Raw genomic sequence first — 14820 nt, 5'->3', positions numbered from 1 at the left:
AGCCCCTAATCCCAGCTCCAGACCAGAGATGCACGCAAGGCAGCACTTTCAGGCCCTCTGCCCCAGGGCTCCAGCTGGGACTGGTTCCTCTCTGCCCTCCCCAGAGAAGCATCGTAAGTAAACAAGCCACGTAATTCCCACCAGGGACTTGGATGGAACGGTCTCACTTATTTTTGCTTTACTCGCCCAAGGTCTCCACTTTTCCATTTCTAGTCCTCACTCCTCTACTTTTCTTAGAACTTCCTGAAAGTTCCTCACTTTTCACATCAAATTCCCAACTCAGGCTGAGGACACAACGTGTCTCTGCCAGTGTCACCCTCTAACCAGCTGCTTGGTTTCCTGTGCTCTTCTCAGGGCCACACAACCCGGCTTCAGCCCTAACCCTTCTGGCTCTGCCCCTCACCCTCACGCCCAAATGTACCCACATAAAAGAGGATTAGTCGAATCCCTCTTTTGCCAAAGAAGTTTCTGCATTTCAGAGGAGAGGAACTACTGTGAAAGATGAAATAACTGCGAATTACAAACATCATTTCCTACCCTTTAAGGCTGAGATGGCTTCCTGGCTCTGGGGAAAGAGGGCAGCAGGGCAGCCCCTGTCCTCACCAGGGACCACACTTCTTTCTGGGTGGCTGGGGGGGTGTTTTCCCCACCATCCCACCTCACATTCCTCTGCTCCCTCCCAGCCCCTTCCAGCAGCCTTCCCCCGAACACTCCGGGGGCCAGAGGAAGGGAGAAAAAAGGGGAGGAAGTGGAGAGGGGTCTTTGAATCTCCCCAAGCATAGTATTTTGTTTTCAACTAGCAGGACTTTCCAGACCGTCTTTTCTTGTTCTGCTCCTTCTTGGCACAGTTAACCCCAAAGCCTCCCCGTCCCCGAGACCACTGTAACCAAAACAAGCGCACTGACTACAGCACCGTGGCTGCCGCCGCCCCAACTGTTGCAGCAGCTTCCCCGGTGGCAGCGACGGCGGCGAGGGCAGGGCAGGGCCCGGACCCGGACGCTCCCCGCCCAGGAGTCTGTGAGGCTCCGGGCGGCCTTCGAGGGGCGCGCGGTGCAGGGGAGCCCCTGCGGCAGCCGCCTGGGATGAGAGAGGCGGCGCTCTCAGCCCGGACCCCGCGTACAGCCAGCCCAGCCGCGGCAGCGGCGCCCCCCTCTCACCTTTAAGATCAGGTCGGTGTGGTGCTGGTCCAGCATGTTGGCTTTCTGGAAGGAGGTGACGATGACCCGGCCGTAGCGCCCGGGGGTCTGCAGGTCCGAGTAGAGCCGGTGCTTGGAGCGGTTGACCGGGAAGAGGCTGTTGACGAGGTTGCGCTCGATCTTGGCGAGGCTGTGCTGAGGCGCCAGCAGGTGCTCCACGCTCTCCTCGACCTGGTAGCGGCTGAAGCTGGCGCCGAGTAGGATGGAGATGAGCACGGGCGCCGAGGCGAAGAATACTGGATGACTGGCAATGAAGTGGCCGAGCCGGGAGAAACACGTCCTCAAGCCCCTGTGCAGAACCTGCCGCAGCATCCTAGAGCAGAGCGGGCGCGGGAGGAGGGCGAGGCGCACGCTCGGCGCGGGCTCGGGCGGCGGCGGCGGCGGCGGCGGCGGTGGCGGCGCCCGCGGTGGCGACGGCGGCGGCGGCGGCGGCGGCGGAGGCGAGACCTGGAGCTCTCCCGGAGTCGCGGCACCACCATCGGGGAGTCCCGCGCCGCGCCTCGGGAGGGTCCCCTCCGGCCGGAGACACGCCCTCCTGCCCGCGGCCGCGCCGACCCGGAGAGCCCCCCAGCCTGGCGGCCTCTGCGCCGCCCCCACCCCGCCCTACCCCGTGCGCCCTCCCCACCCTCCGCCGCCTCCCCGCCCAAGGGGCTCCGCGTGGCAGGGCCGCGTCCCGGCTCAGCGCGGGAGGGGCCCGGGGCAGCCCCCGCGGCGCGTCATGACCCCACTCACCCGACCCCCAAGGCCAACGACGGGGTGGCGCGGGGAGAGGCGGCGGCGCTTTCGCGGGGAGACTCTGCGCGCCAGCCTAGGAACACGAGGACGAAGAATTCCAGGCTACAACCAGTCCCCTCCCCTCCCCACGCTCCCCTCCCCCGGCCCGCCGCTCACGCCCTCCCTTCCCCTGTCCTCCTCGGGGAGACCCAGAGATGAATAAAGAAATGGCCCCGATTTTCCAAACAAAAAGTAAAGAGTTCTCCCAGGGGGCGTCGGGCGGACCCGCTCAGAGCCGAGTCCCCCCCAGAGGCGGAAAGGAGGAGGCTGAAGACTGCATGCGCCCCGGCTCTCGCCAGGCTCAGGTGGTGGCGCGCACTGGCTGGTGCGGAGAGGGGGTGGGGAGCGAAGACGCTCGAACGTGGAAATCACGCCTCCTCTCAAGTAAGAGCCATTTAAAATATCCCCAACACTGCAGCTTCCGCGGGCCCGCGGAGTCCGGGTGTGCGTCTGGGGCACGTCCCCCCGAAAGGCGCCTGTGGAGAAGCTTTCTTCTGGCCCTCATTTAGGGTCGCTCCAGAGTGCATTGGGGTTGGACAGTTCTGCGTGCCCCTCAACCTCTTCACCCCGTCCCCCAGAACTAAAAGTGCTGATAATGGTGGTCAGTCCGTGGAGCAGCCAGTCGCCAGGGCTCCGCTGTTCCCAGACTCCGGGCTCTTCGCGGTGCCTCCTCCTCCTCCTCTTCCTCCTCCCCCCTCTGTCGTCATAGGCGGGTCTGGGGGACCTGGTGCGGCGGGGCTGGAGCGGGCGCCCCTGCGGGTGTGGAGTGTTTGTGAACAGCTGGTCAGGGAGTCAGTAGCGTTACTCCCTTTCTCTCCTGCACGTCGCCCTCTCCTCCTCAAATGCATGGGAGTGGGGGACACCTTATCTCAGACCTGGAGAGATACCGGTCTCTGAGCGTGCGGAGCCGCAGGGGGCGCGGGGGAGCCCGGGGGGCGCTGACTGCTCAGCAAAGTTGGGCGTGTACGTGTGCGCACCAGCCGTGAGAGATCAGGCATCCACTGTGGTTCCCCTCGCACTCCCCCTCCAGAGAATTCCCCGAGAAGGCGGGCGCCGGCTTGGGGCCCGGGATAGACCTGCGGCGGCGGCGGGAACGGCCACGCACAGGTACAATTTAGTGCGTTTCGTTGCGCGCTCCAAACCTCGGGGGTCCATCCATTGCAAAGCAGAACGAGCCGGATCTCGTAGTCTGGGCCACTGAGGCGCTGTGTGGGACCATGGGGGTGGGGCCCGGGGCGTGGTGAGGGGTCCCCAGGCTTCGTGCCCTCGGCCTTCCCTTCCCACGTCTCCGGTCGCACTTGTTTAGCCTCCTAGTGACAGGGTCAAGCGAGAGGCGGCCGCGAATGGAGGCGCGGTCCCTGGAGTGTGGCCCGAACTACTGAGGATGGGCAGGCATATTAATCAAAGCTGAAGGAAGCTGGAATGGGGTGAGGAGGAAGAGAAGAAGGAGGGGGAGGAAGAAAAGAGGGGAAGAAGGGAGGGAGAGGGAAATGGGTGGGAGAACGCGACTCAGGGAGGTATTTCCCTAATGTTCCCATCCCAGATTCCCCAATGCCAAGCAGCCCTGCACTTCTCAAACTGAACTTGGGAACTTGCACGTTGGAAATAGGAAGTCGTGGGATGGGAAATCCTCCTTTTTTGGTTTCTCTCCTCCCTTCCCCCACACCAGACCTTTCTTCCTACGTTCCCTCAGCAACACCTGCAACTGCTGTGCTGCCTAGCCCCGGGGTGCACCCGTTCTGCTCTGCCTGCGCTCCCTAGGTCCTTCTATCCATCTCTACTCTCCTTCACTTTCTCTGCTCACCCTCGCTGTTCCCCATACTGCTCACTGCTGCCAAAGGCTCCCCCTGGGCGCCTAGGTGCACCAGCAGCTTCCACCCGACACTTCCCCCCCACACACGCACACTCCATATTGCCTGCCCCAGGAGGTACATGTTGGGAGGGGCTAGAAATTCCCCTGCAACACTCCACTTGTGCCCTTCCCCCAGCATCTTAATTTCTGCTTGCGGAGACGCCGCCGCTCTGCAGCGCTTTGCTGATTCACCATGATCGCGGAGGGAAAAGCCTCATTGACTTGTGGCCTTGCAAGCGGCGAGGCGAGCGTGAGCCGCTGCGAGGGCACACGCTTTGGGAAACCACCCACCACGACGCAGTCAAGGTGCTAAATGGCAGGGTGGATGCCCTCCTTGGCACTCCGCGAGGCAGACAGAAAGACCCACGGTGGTGGTGGTGGTGGGGGTGCGGTGGCAGTGGGAAATACTGTAAACCCAGTTCTTTGCGGCTGAGGGGGTGGCAGCTGGTGGGTGGGCACTTCTCAGGAGGGCTAAAGTCGGTCTCTCTGCGGGGACTGAACAGAGATGTTTCACGTGCCCCGATGCCAGCAGAGCGGCAGAAGTAAGCAAACGGAAACCAGCCGACAGGTCTCTTTGGGAGCCTTTAACATTTCGGCGAAGCTTTCCATTCTGAAGTCTTTGTCCCTCCACATGGTTCCCTCCTAACCTTGGTTCTCTCTCACCCCTCGAATTTCTGGTGCTTTAATGTAAGCCCTCAGGCAGGCGGAGCACAGGCCTCTCTCTGCTCCTGGGCTGAATTTTAGAGCGGGAGAAACCCGGCACTGCTCAGCTGGCCAGGGCGGGAGTGGTGTCCTCCCACTCGGACAGGGCCTTTCCTTTGAGACCTAGGCATTTGCTTCCAGTACTTCCAACTCTTCCCAATTGTCCTTATGTATATTTGGGGGAACTTCCACACTTCTCTTTTAATTCAGAGAGACAGCACGGCCGGAGAGTTGATCTTCCTGCCACGTTTTATTGTGGGCAATCCAGTTAGTATGGTCTAAATTGAGCTGGAGCAAGAGAGAGAGGAGAGAGGAAGACATGGACTCCTTAGGATGATGATTTTTCTTCCCTTTTGATTCAGTCCTTCAGGGGAGCATTGCTACCACCAAAGACTTGGGTTTGCATTCGGGGCAATGACCTTGGGAACAGAGCTTCCATGGGTACATTCGTAAATTATTCCTTTTTTCTGATTAACAATAATACATATTAATTGTAGAAAATTTAGAAAAGAACGAAAAAGAAGGAAACAAGAAGACACCTGTATCCCTGTATTCCCACCACCTTTCAAAGGTAACCTCTGTTGATAATTTACTGTACACAGACAACATAATAGAGATTAGGCTATTGGTTCTATAGGCATTAAGTTGAACCTTTGCTCCACTACTTACTCTGGTGCGTTGGATGAGTGACTTAACCTCCTTATGCTATATTCTCTTCTGGAAGATGGCAGTAATACTGGTACCAACCCCATAGATTTGCAGTGAGGATTAAATAGGTTAAAAGATGTAAGGCCCTTACAACATGGCCTGGAATATCACAAACACCTAGTAAATGATATTTATTATAATTCTGGTCTTTTCTGATATGTGTGTGTGTGATAAAGAAAATCAGTCCCTGCCATCCAGAAGTTGGCCTGGTATTTTCATCTGGGACTTGGCGTTCCTAGGAGCTGCCCTCATACTCACAGCTAAGCTTTGGTGTTCTCCTGTTGAACAAAAGCTATTTCCTACAACACTAATGTCAGATAAGGTCATTCTGTCACTGATGGATCCAGACAAAATCAAGGCCACTGCATAATCATGTCTGAACACAGACAAAACATGAACCTTCTCCAAATCACAAAAATGACCAAACATGGCTCTATCCTGGCTAATGTGAGTAACTATTGTGATTTAAATAAAACCCCACAAATTACAGCTTTAGCCTTGGTCTACTCTTTTCTCCCTCTAGTTAAAGATTTATTAAGGCGCCCAATCATAAAACTTCCCCTGCTTCCTGACAGCAGCCAATCCAGAGTAAGCCCCACTGTCTTCAACCTTCCTGCGAATCACGTAACCCAAGCCCAAATCCTGTGCTAAGTCCTTTCTAACCCTTCCTTATTGAGACGCTCCTCAGTTCCCTATGGTGCATGTTCTCCCTCACTGCAACGACAAATCAACCCAGCTATTCAACTACTGGTGTGTTCCTGGTGGTCTTTGGCAGGAAGGCTTTGACAATGTATGTCAAATGTTTATACACTTTTTTCCCTAAAATCAGGGATCACAATAAACATTCTGTTTGATAACCATTTTTTCTCATTAAGTAGATCATGAACATTTTTCATGTTAATTAATATTGCCAGAAAACATTTTAATAGCTGCATAGAATTCCATCATATGGCTGAAAATGTATTTAACTTATACCATATTGTTGGATATTTAGATTTTTAAAAACACATTACTATTATAAACAATGCTGACATGAACATCTTATACATACATCTCTGACTGTATCTCTATTTTCTGAGGGTCAAATAACCACTACATTTTAAATAGATTGCTCCTAACAGATGCCTTTCTAGTTATTGTTCAATTTTAAGGGACAAGGGCATTCCTTCACAGAGCTTAAATTTGTTGATAAAATAAATGAAGTATTCCCACTTGGGGGCATTTCTATCATCTGTTATATGTGGATCAGTCTCTTGACTCAGTTTTGCTCAGAGATGCCAGAGAGATTGATCATGGTTTCGAGGGAGTGGGGACTTAAAGAAAAGGTTATTTGGTTTGATAAGGTTAGAAACAAGGGTCTACTTTTGTCTAGCAAGTGTGTCAAGCATTAGCTTTCGATAATCATTTCCCCGTTTTCTGCGTGAAAAACAACAAATTATTTTCAGGCATATGTCTTAAATCTAAACAGGTCTATGTCAATCGTGAAATCACTATGCACAGCAGAATCATGCAAAAGATACTTGGGCGGCTGGAATTGAAGGCGGAACTTAGTATAGCATGTTTATCATTACTTTATATTCTCCTGATCTTAATAACACTGAAATATGTCTAAGTGCTGGATGTTTCTGCCATTGTGAAAGATCTGGATAAGTTTCCTTGGAGCATGGAAACACATGCAGGGAAGGCCAAAGTATAAAAAGGTTTATCCTTTCAGCATGTGGAAGCTCCCTGGCAAACAACAGCATTACCTTGAGTGGGGATATCTCCATGAAATATCTACTGGGACTCAGCCCTGTTTTGACCAAGAAGCTGTTTTATGCAGAACAACACTCTAGTCCTGAAATTTTACCCAAAGGGAGATTACTGAAGATAGTTTAAACTTGCAGTTGAAGAGAGAACACATGTGTGACGAGTCCTAGTAAGACTTGCTTAAGATAAAGACACACACTGTTATGTGTAGATGATCCCAGTTCAGAAACGTGCTGATTGGATATCTGAGTTTTTCAGGATATTCTGCCAACTCAGTAGCTCTTAGTATCATCACTAGTCTTTTAGAAGAATGATCCATCATGACATATGGAAAAGAAGTAATTAAAATCAGTTTCCTGAGTAAACATAAGACTCAGGGATAAGAGAGGGATATTTCATGCATTGATGTAGCAGGAAACATTTAAGAATGCACTATCTTGGTGTCTGTACTCCTCGTGCCAGTAGGAGGTCGAGGTGGCTAGGTCCAAATCTTTGCTTTGCTGTTTTCTCTAAACAGAAAGCATGGCTTTGCCTTCTCTCCGTCTTTCAAAATCCTTCCATCATTCAAGCTTCTCTTAAAATCTTAGGTCACATATCTAATATGCTTTTTCTGATGTCCATACCAACATGGATTAATTTTAGTGAGCAGTTTTATTTCATTTGTTTTGGCAAGCAAGTTCCTACTGTGGATGACAACTAGGAGAAATTGAGCAAGGGATTCCCTGCTCTTAAGGAATTTGTAGTCTAATAGGGTGGAATGAATATACTGAGGATGAAAATGTAAACCCAAATAAAAGGAAATGCCAGAGGAGAGGTCACAACAATGTGTGAACGCTCCAAAAAAAAAAGGCATAGATGATATCTGGTTTGTCTCTAATCTCAGAATACCTTTAGCCTAGAGTTAGCATCTTGCTGTTTTGAGTTTCTTTGTTATCTAATGTTATATATGTGTGATCTATAAATATCTATATCTATAAGAATATGATATGTAAATGTTACATATCAGATTTCGATAGCCTTTTGATCACTGGGTTGGGTTGGTGGAGGTCCCCTTCTCTCTTCCCTTAGGATAGTCCTAAAGTTTTGAGCTTGGTCAAAGAAGATGACCACTCCTCATTCTCAGAATTCCTGAGTAATGAGTTTCTTGATATTAAATTAAGTGCAACTGAGGTTTTTCATTAAGTTAAACTAGCTTTCCTTCCACTGCATCTAAACAAGGACAGTTTACAGACATTCTTCAGTTTCAGCACCAGGGACAGAGCCACGGAAACCTCATTATTCCTCCCCCTCAGCCCCCATCACTTCTACCTTGGTTTTAGAGACATTTGAGAGCTAAAGAGGTTATTCAAACTAATATAATCCAGGGGGTTGGTGATCTTTATCTAGTGCAGGCCAATTAAAATGGAGATAAATTTATATAGTGGATCACTAAATCCATGATAATAATTTAAAATTGTGCCCAATCCTTTTATGCCCTTGTGGTATGTTTGTATGGGGAGGGGACATTTAAAGGTAAATGTTAGAACTGACTCTAAAATATACTCCCTTGAATTCTAGGAGTAATTGTGCTAAAGACTTACAGGAATGACAGAAAAGGGGGAAAGAACATTTTTATGTATTTCGTGTGCTAAGTTAAGCCCTAAGCGCTTTCTTAGCCTAAGAAATTACATATCTTCACCTATGTAATTTGCAAAATCACTCTGTAGGCTATTGTCAAACCCATTTTAAAGAGCAGAAACTGAGGATTAAAGAGATTAAATATCTTCTATAGAGTTACCTGTAATGGAAGTATAAATAGAACCCAGGCCTATCCAATATCAAAATCCATGTTTTTCTGTCAGTCATTCTTCTTTTAAGCAGAAAATTGGTTGATCTCTTTTCTAAAATGCCTTGACTGTATATCATAATGAATGTGTCAAAAACATCTTCATCATATAACATAATATGCCATGAATATTGTAAACAATTTAATGCTATTTCTGTATTTGCTATTCATTTAATAGTGTTGTAACCTGGCAATATTGTAGCCTATCCATTAATCAGCTTTCCAGTATTTGGATTCATTTCTGATGTTGGTATTCCTTAGAGTAGTTCTGTTGGAGCAACAAAAATATTGTTATGGAACCTAAAGTGTTTGCTGGTCTATTCCAACCCACTCTTTTTGCAGATGGCAAAACTTGTATAGTCCTTGCCTGGATTCTACCATGAAAAAAATCCCTCAAAATGTTAAAATGGAAAACTGTCAAGTGGTTCCAAAATATAACAGAAAAAGCAACCAAATAGATTTTGACCTTATGCCTGTTGAAATTCTTCCATTTTTTTTCAGTGGTTCAACAGTAGTCATTATACTGCAAAGAGAAGGATTCTTTAATTCTCTTTTATTTTTACTGTATAAAGTGAACAGAGATCATTATAATCACCAGATTCATTGTCTTATGTATAAACATGGGGGACATAAGATAGCAGGGGGGTTTTCTTTTGCAATTATTAGCTTCAGGGCAGTCTTTCTTTGATGTTTATATATTTAATCTCTTTAAAAATTGTACTTCAGAGCATAACCTAAGAACAAAGCACTTCATCCCTTCTGTTATTAGAACTGTGTACTTCTTGCTTTGACTTTTAAAAATGACAGAGCTACAAGGCATTCTGTTCCCCATGGCTGATCACTCCCTTCTAGTGAATGGCATTATGTTGGTGAATTAATTAATAGTAAAACCTAATTTACATCTTCACAAATATTAGAATTGCAGGAAAGGTACATCAGGAGGCAGCTCGTAGGAGAGGTTAAATGAGAGAAGAAAAAAAAATCAAAGGTTCCCTTTTCAGACAAAGCACAGAGGACTTGGCATTTCTAGGGCTGCTTTGCTTCCACCTTCAGGCATCTTCTAAAGGGGATTATTTTACATATGGAAAAGTCTGTTCTGCCATGGGTAGAAAGGTTTAGCCTCAGGTTAATGCCATTACCTCCTGTAGTGTGCCAAGCAACAGAAACTAGAGTAGTTTGGTTACTGGCTGGGCCATTAGCAACTAAGGTCTTCCATCTAGCTCTGTCTTATCACTGTATTTCAGATTTCTGTTCATAAAATCAGAATAATAAAGATGATGGTATCTCCCTGGTAAGGAGAGTTTCAGGTGCAAAACATGGTAATGAATGGAAAGTGCTTTGAAACAACCACTCACGTTATTGGGCCTAACAGTTCCAAGGCACTTTGCTAAATGTAGAGCATGAAGACATGTAAAGACCTTGCCTTTGAGGTGTCCACAGTGCAGTGGACTGAGGCCAACAAGTGAAACAACAAAATTGTGTAATATGGCAATGGCATTGGTGCTGTGGGACCAGTGAGAAGGTTCTCCTAACTCAGCCAGAAAGGCAGAGGCAGGATTTGGAAAAGCTTTAAACTGATGGTTGCCAGATGGGAGGGAGGTTCAGGGACTGGGTGAAAAAGGTGAAGGGATTAAGACGTACAAATTGGTGGTTGCAGAATAGTCATGAGGATGTAGAGTACAGCAAGGGAATGTAGTCAGTAGTGTTGAAATGACTATGTATGGTGCCAGGTGGGTACTAGACTTTTCGGGGGGGATCACTTCCTAAATTATATAAATGTCTAACCACTATGCTGTACACCTGAAACTGATACAAAATAATATTGAATGCCAACTGTAATTGAAAAAAAATAATAATAAGAGAAGAGCTTTAAAGAGGATTTATAGAGATGCTATCTGGTTCTCCATCCTTATCCTCTTGGCTGACTTTAGGAGTTCACTCTAGGAAGTTCCCACATACATTGATGGCTTCCTGCTTCTTTCTGTGTGATATATTCTCTCTGACGTTGTGCAGACAGGAAGGGCCAGGGAGCTAACACACTTAGGAGTGACCCTCAATTAATGAGGGACAGGAAAAATAGGTAAACACGCAAACTGCTTTGTCTTCTTGTGGGACAACTCAAAAGTATTTCACACAGGCTCTCAAAGGCTTCCCAGCAGAGTTGACCTCCTGTTGCCCACTGCAGTAAACCACTCAGGATCACATCCTTTATTGGCTTTTCTCCCTTCTCTATCTACCTTCTCTGCTCCCCCACTCTGTTTTCTGGGAACCCCTTCCCAAATAAACCATTTACACCCACGTCTTTTTTATCCCCCAGGATCTGTCTTTGGAGGAACCCAACTGAAAACAGATGACATCCAGATGGAGTCTCAAAGGTTAGCCATTAGTGGAGCCTAGCGAATTTAATCGTATGTAAATTATACCTCAGTAAAGCTGTTTGAAAAAAAAAAAAAGGAATTAGCCAACCCACCATGGAGGGAAAGAAAGAATATTCCCGGCAGAGGGAATAACATTTGAAATTATAAGGACGGGAGAGAGTTTAGCTTGTTTGGGAAACTACAAAAGAGTTCAGGATGCTAGTTTGGAAAAGCAGATAGGAGCTGGATTAAAAAGGGATTTATAAGCCCAGATAAAGCGCTGAAGATGTTTATTCTAAAGCCCTGAAAGGAGCCATTTCGGGGCCTTATATGGGAGTCTATGGCCAGGTGGCCACACGGAAGGTGGATAAAAGGAGGGCCAGACTAGAGGCAAAGAGATGAGTTAGCAGGTCATGACAAATATTAGGACAAAAGGAGCTTAGGGCCTGAAACACGGTGGACCAGTGGGATGAGACAAAGGGCAGGATTGATATATTTTTAGGGAGATAGAATTGGCAGGACTGAGATGGTTGCAGAATGGAGCTAAGATACTGCATCATGCTTTCAGAAAACACAGTATCATTCCGAAGAGCTATGCTAGACTGTGTCCAACCTTAGAGACATGTGTTTATTTTTACTGTATTCCACAGAGTTTCTTGTCAGGGTGAAGAGGAAGAAAAGGTGGACTGTGTTAAGCCCTAAGTTACAACAAATGGGGGTTGAATGTCATGGTTTGGACATGAGAGCTGGACGAGAGAGGTTGGTGGCCTGAAGGAATCCACAGGGTGGAGACTAAAAATCCATTAGGTTAAATCCATAATATGGTGACTCATGTGGATTTATAAATGTCCTTGCTCCCAAGGGAAGTGAGTTATATCTTAGGGCTGGTTGCTTAAATGAGACAGCTTTATTTGGAGGAGAAGGAAAGGAGATAAATAAGGAGGTGGGGGAGGGGAAAATGAAATGTATGGCCTTTAGTGAGATCCCCTGGAAACCTCCCTCCGGTTCATTTTCATTCTCTTTATAATGTACACCTGGGGATTTCCCTTCTGATGACCAAAAGCCATACCTTTTCTATATCTGGCCTCCATTCCCTGGTAGCAGCTTACACTTCTGTTAAGAAACACACACACACACACACACACACACACACACACACACACACACCATGCACACACTATAATTTACCGTTAGAAATAACACTGAAGAAAACAGGCAGCAACATTTTACAATATTAGAAACTTATTCTTTCATTGACACCTTTGTAAAGGCACTGTAGATATGAGACCATTTCAATAAAATATTTTAGCCCTGTTATGACTTATGCTGCTATGAACATTCACGTAGAAATTTTTGTATGGATATATATATATATATATATATGTTTTCACTTCTCTTGGGTACATACCTAGCAGTGGAATAGCTGGGTCGTATGGTAACTCTATGCTTAACATTTTGAGGAACTACTAAATGAGCTGTTTTCCAAAGGGCCTGAACCATTTTCCATTCCCAGCAGCAATACGTTTTTTTGTTTGCTTGTTTGTTTTGATCGTAATATATATTCTAGTTTTTTCTCTACTTATTATTAGATGTTAACTTCACAAAACCTTTGCAATCTTTTTCTTGATTTATTTTTTAAATTCTCCTTTTTGGTGAAATATTTTTTTTTAACATCTTAAAATGTTATTTGAAAATCCCCATAGTATCCTAATGAAAATTAGGATAATGAGACCGTCTAGAAAATGTACCAGCTAGGACCATTGTATCACTTAGATAGATGTGGGAAGCTCATTGTTTGCGGATTCTGAATTTCGGATTGTGATGTCCACATCTTGCTGTGGAAGCCCAAACCTTCCACAGAATTAATCTGCAATTTGGGGGGATTCTTTTTTTAATTAAAGTTTATTGGGGTGACAATTGTTAGTAAAATTACATAGATTTCAGGTGTACAATTCTGTATTACATCATCTATAAATTCCATTGTGTGTTTACCACCCAGAGGCAGTTCTCCTTCCATCACCGTATATTTGATCCCCTTTACCCTCATCTACCACCCCCGTCCCCCCCACCCTCTGGGGGGATTCTTTTAAACCATGGACCAGCAAAAGATAGAATATGGGGACCACTGTGGTGCTTTCTCTTTTTTCATTCAGAAGGGGAAAGGGGGGGAGAGGTCCAAAGGAAGTGAAAGTCTCAGAGAGGGTGTGGAAAGGCCACAAAGACATAATGTGCTGACCATTATTTATAACTTTGCCAGAAGGCTAGTGCCTGAGGTACAATAGTGGGTCTGGTTTGGACCCACTTGGAAGCTTGCCCAGTTCACTTCTTTCCCTTTTTCCAATTCCAACTACTCTCCCTAGTTTACTCCTTCAAGTTCCACCCTACATTTATCCATCTAGTACCCATTACTCGGGCCAGTAGGTGGTGAGGCACAGTAGGAAATGGGAAAAAGAGAAAAATGAGAACGTGTGTTCACGACCCTTCCACCACTTGTTCTCCACCCTATTTATTATTAGTCTGGTAGGCATTCTGTTAAATTTGCCTCACTTGAAGCATAACTCTTTGGTCCCCTATAGAACAATAAAGGTGAAATAAGGTGGTGACAAAATCCCACAGGAAAGACTATTAACTAATATTATTAAGTGATATTTTCTTAGTGAAAATTCCTTCCACTGTATTATTTCCTTATTGATAGTCCTTGGGGGTTTAAAGAAAAGAAGTATGTTTTTATTTCTCTGGCTTGGCCTCCTGGTACTCATAAAGGAAACTAGGCTATGCTTTATGATGCCTAAAAACACTGGTCAATCTAGTCACTTTGATGATAAAACAACAATCAACCATATTATTTGGCATTATGTAGGCTAATTGTTTGACTAAAACATTCACATACAAATCAGTTATTTTGACATCATATGGGCACAGTCCAAGTCAACATTTAAATAGTAATTTCAAAAATCATTAATTGGAATCATATTTGTTGATTATCTCATATATAGGGATTTTTCTCATTTAACAGATGGCTTTGCATCAATCCCATCTTAGAAATTAGTAAACACAGATTTTTCTGTGGAAAAGAAGTAAGTACATAAGAAGGGGCCAGAGGCAGAAAGCAAGTTAAAGATGACTCTGAAAACTGAGGCAGTGGTAATTCTTTAGTGGTGGTAAAATAATCTGTGGCAGAGAGCATGTGGAAATTCAAACATTGGAGGCTGCAATTATTCACCCAGTGTATTAGTTTCCTAAGGCTGCCATAACAAAATACCAAAAACTGGGTGGTTTCAACAGTAGAAATTTCTTGTCTCACAGTACTGAAGGCTAGAAGTTTGAGATCAAGGTGTCCAAAGGTTAGTTCCTTGGAGACCTGGGAGGGAAAATCTGTTCAGGCTCCTCTCCTGGCTTCTGTTGGTTTGCTGGCCATCTTTGGCTTTCCTTAGTGTAGACTCATCATTTTCACATGATGTACTTTGTGTGTGTGTGTGTGTGTGTGTCCATTCAATTTTCCCCTGTTTAAGGACATCAGTATATTGAATTATGGGCCCATTCTACTCTATAGGACTTCATCTTAACTAATTACACCTGCAATTACCTTATTTCCAAATAAGGTACAGAGGGTTGGGACTTCAAAATATGAATTTTAAGGGGATGCAATTCAGCCTA

General features: G+C 46.2%; 1 protein-coding gene across 2 annotated transcripts in view; it reads right to left on the bottom strand.

The window, feature by feature from the left end:
* The window catches only part of PTCHD1 (patched domain containing 1), a 64322-nt gene extending 62280 nt beyond the window's left edge, over positions 1–2042 (bottom strand). The window contains exons 1-2 of one of the 2 annotated variants that reach the window (XM_074323202.1): positions 1929–2042; positions 1158–1509 (exon numbers count right to left, since the gene is read on the bottom strand). In XM_074323202.1, coding sequence (XP_074179303.1) covers positions 1158–1508 — 351 coding nt within the window. In that variant the 5' untranslated portion in view covers position 1509; positions 1929–2042. Of the gene's footprint in view, positions 1–1157; positions 1619–1928 lie in introns of those variants that run through there. The other variant, XM_019713810.2, reaches the window with a different exon arrangement.
* Between the last annotated feature and the right edge of the window lie 12778 nt (positions 2043–14820).

The sequence above is a fragment of the Rhinolophus sinicus genome, chromosome X (assembly GCF_036562045.2).
Source record: "Rhinolophus sinicus isolate RSC01 chromosome X, ASM3656204v1, whole genome shotgun sequence".
In the NCBI taxonomy this organism is placed as follows: Eukaryota; Metazoa; Chordata; class Mammalia; order Chiroptera; family Rhinolophidae; genus Rhinolophus; species Rhinolophus sinicus.
The sequence above is the reverse complement of the archived record's forward strand: the minus strand, read 5'-3'. Positions and strand labels throughout refer to the sequence as shown.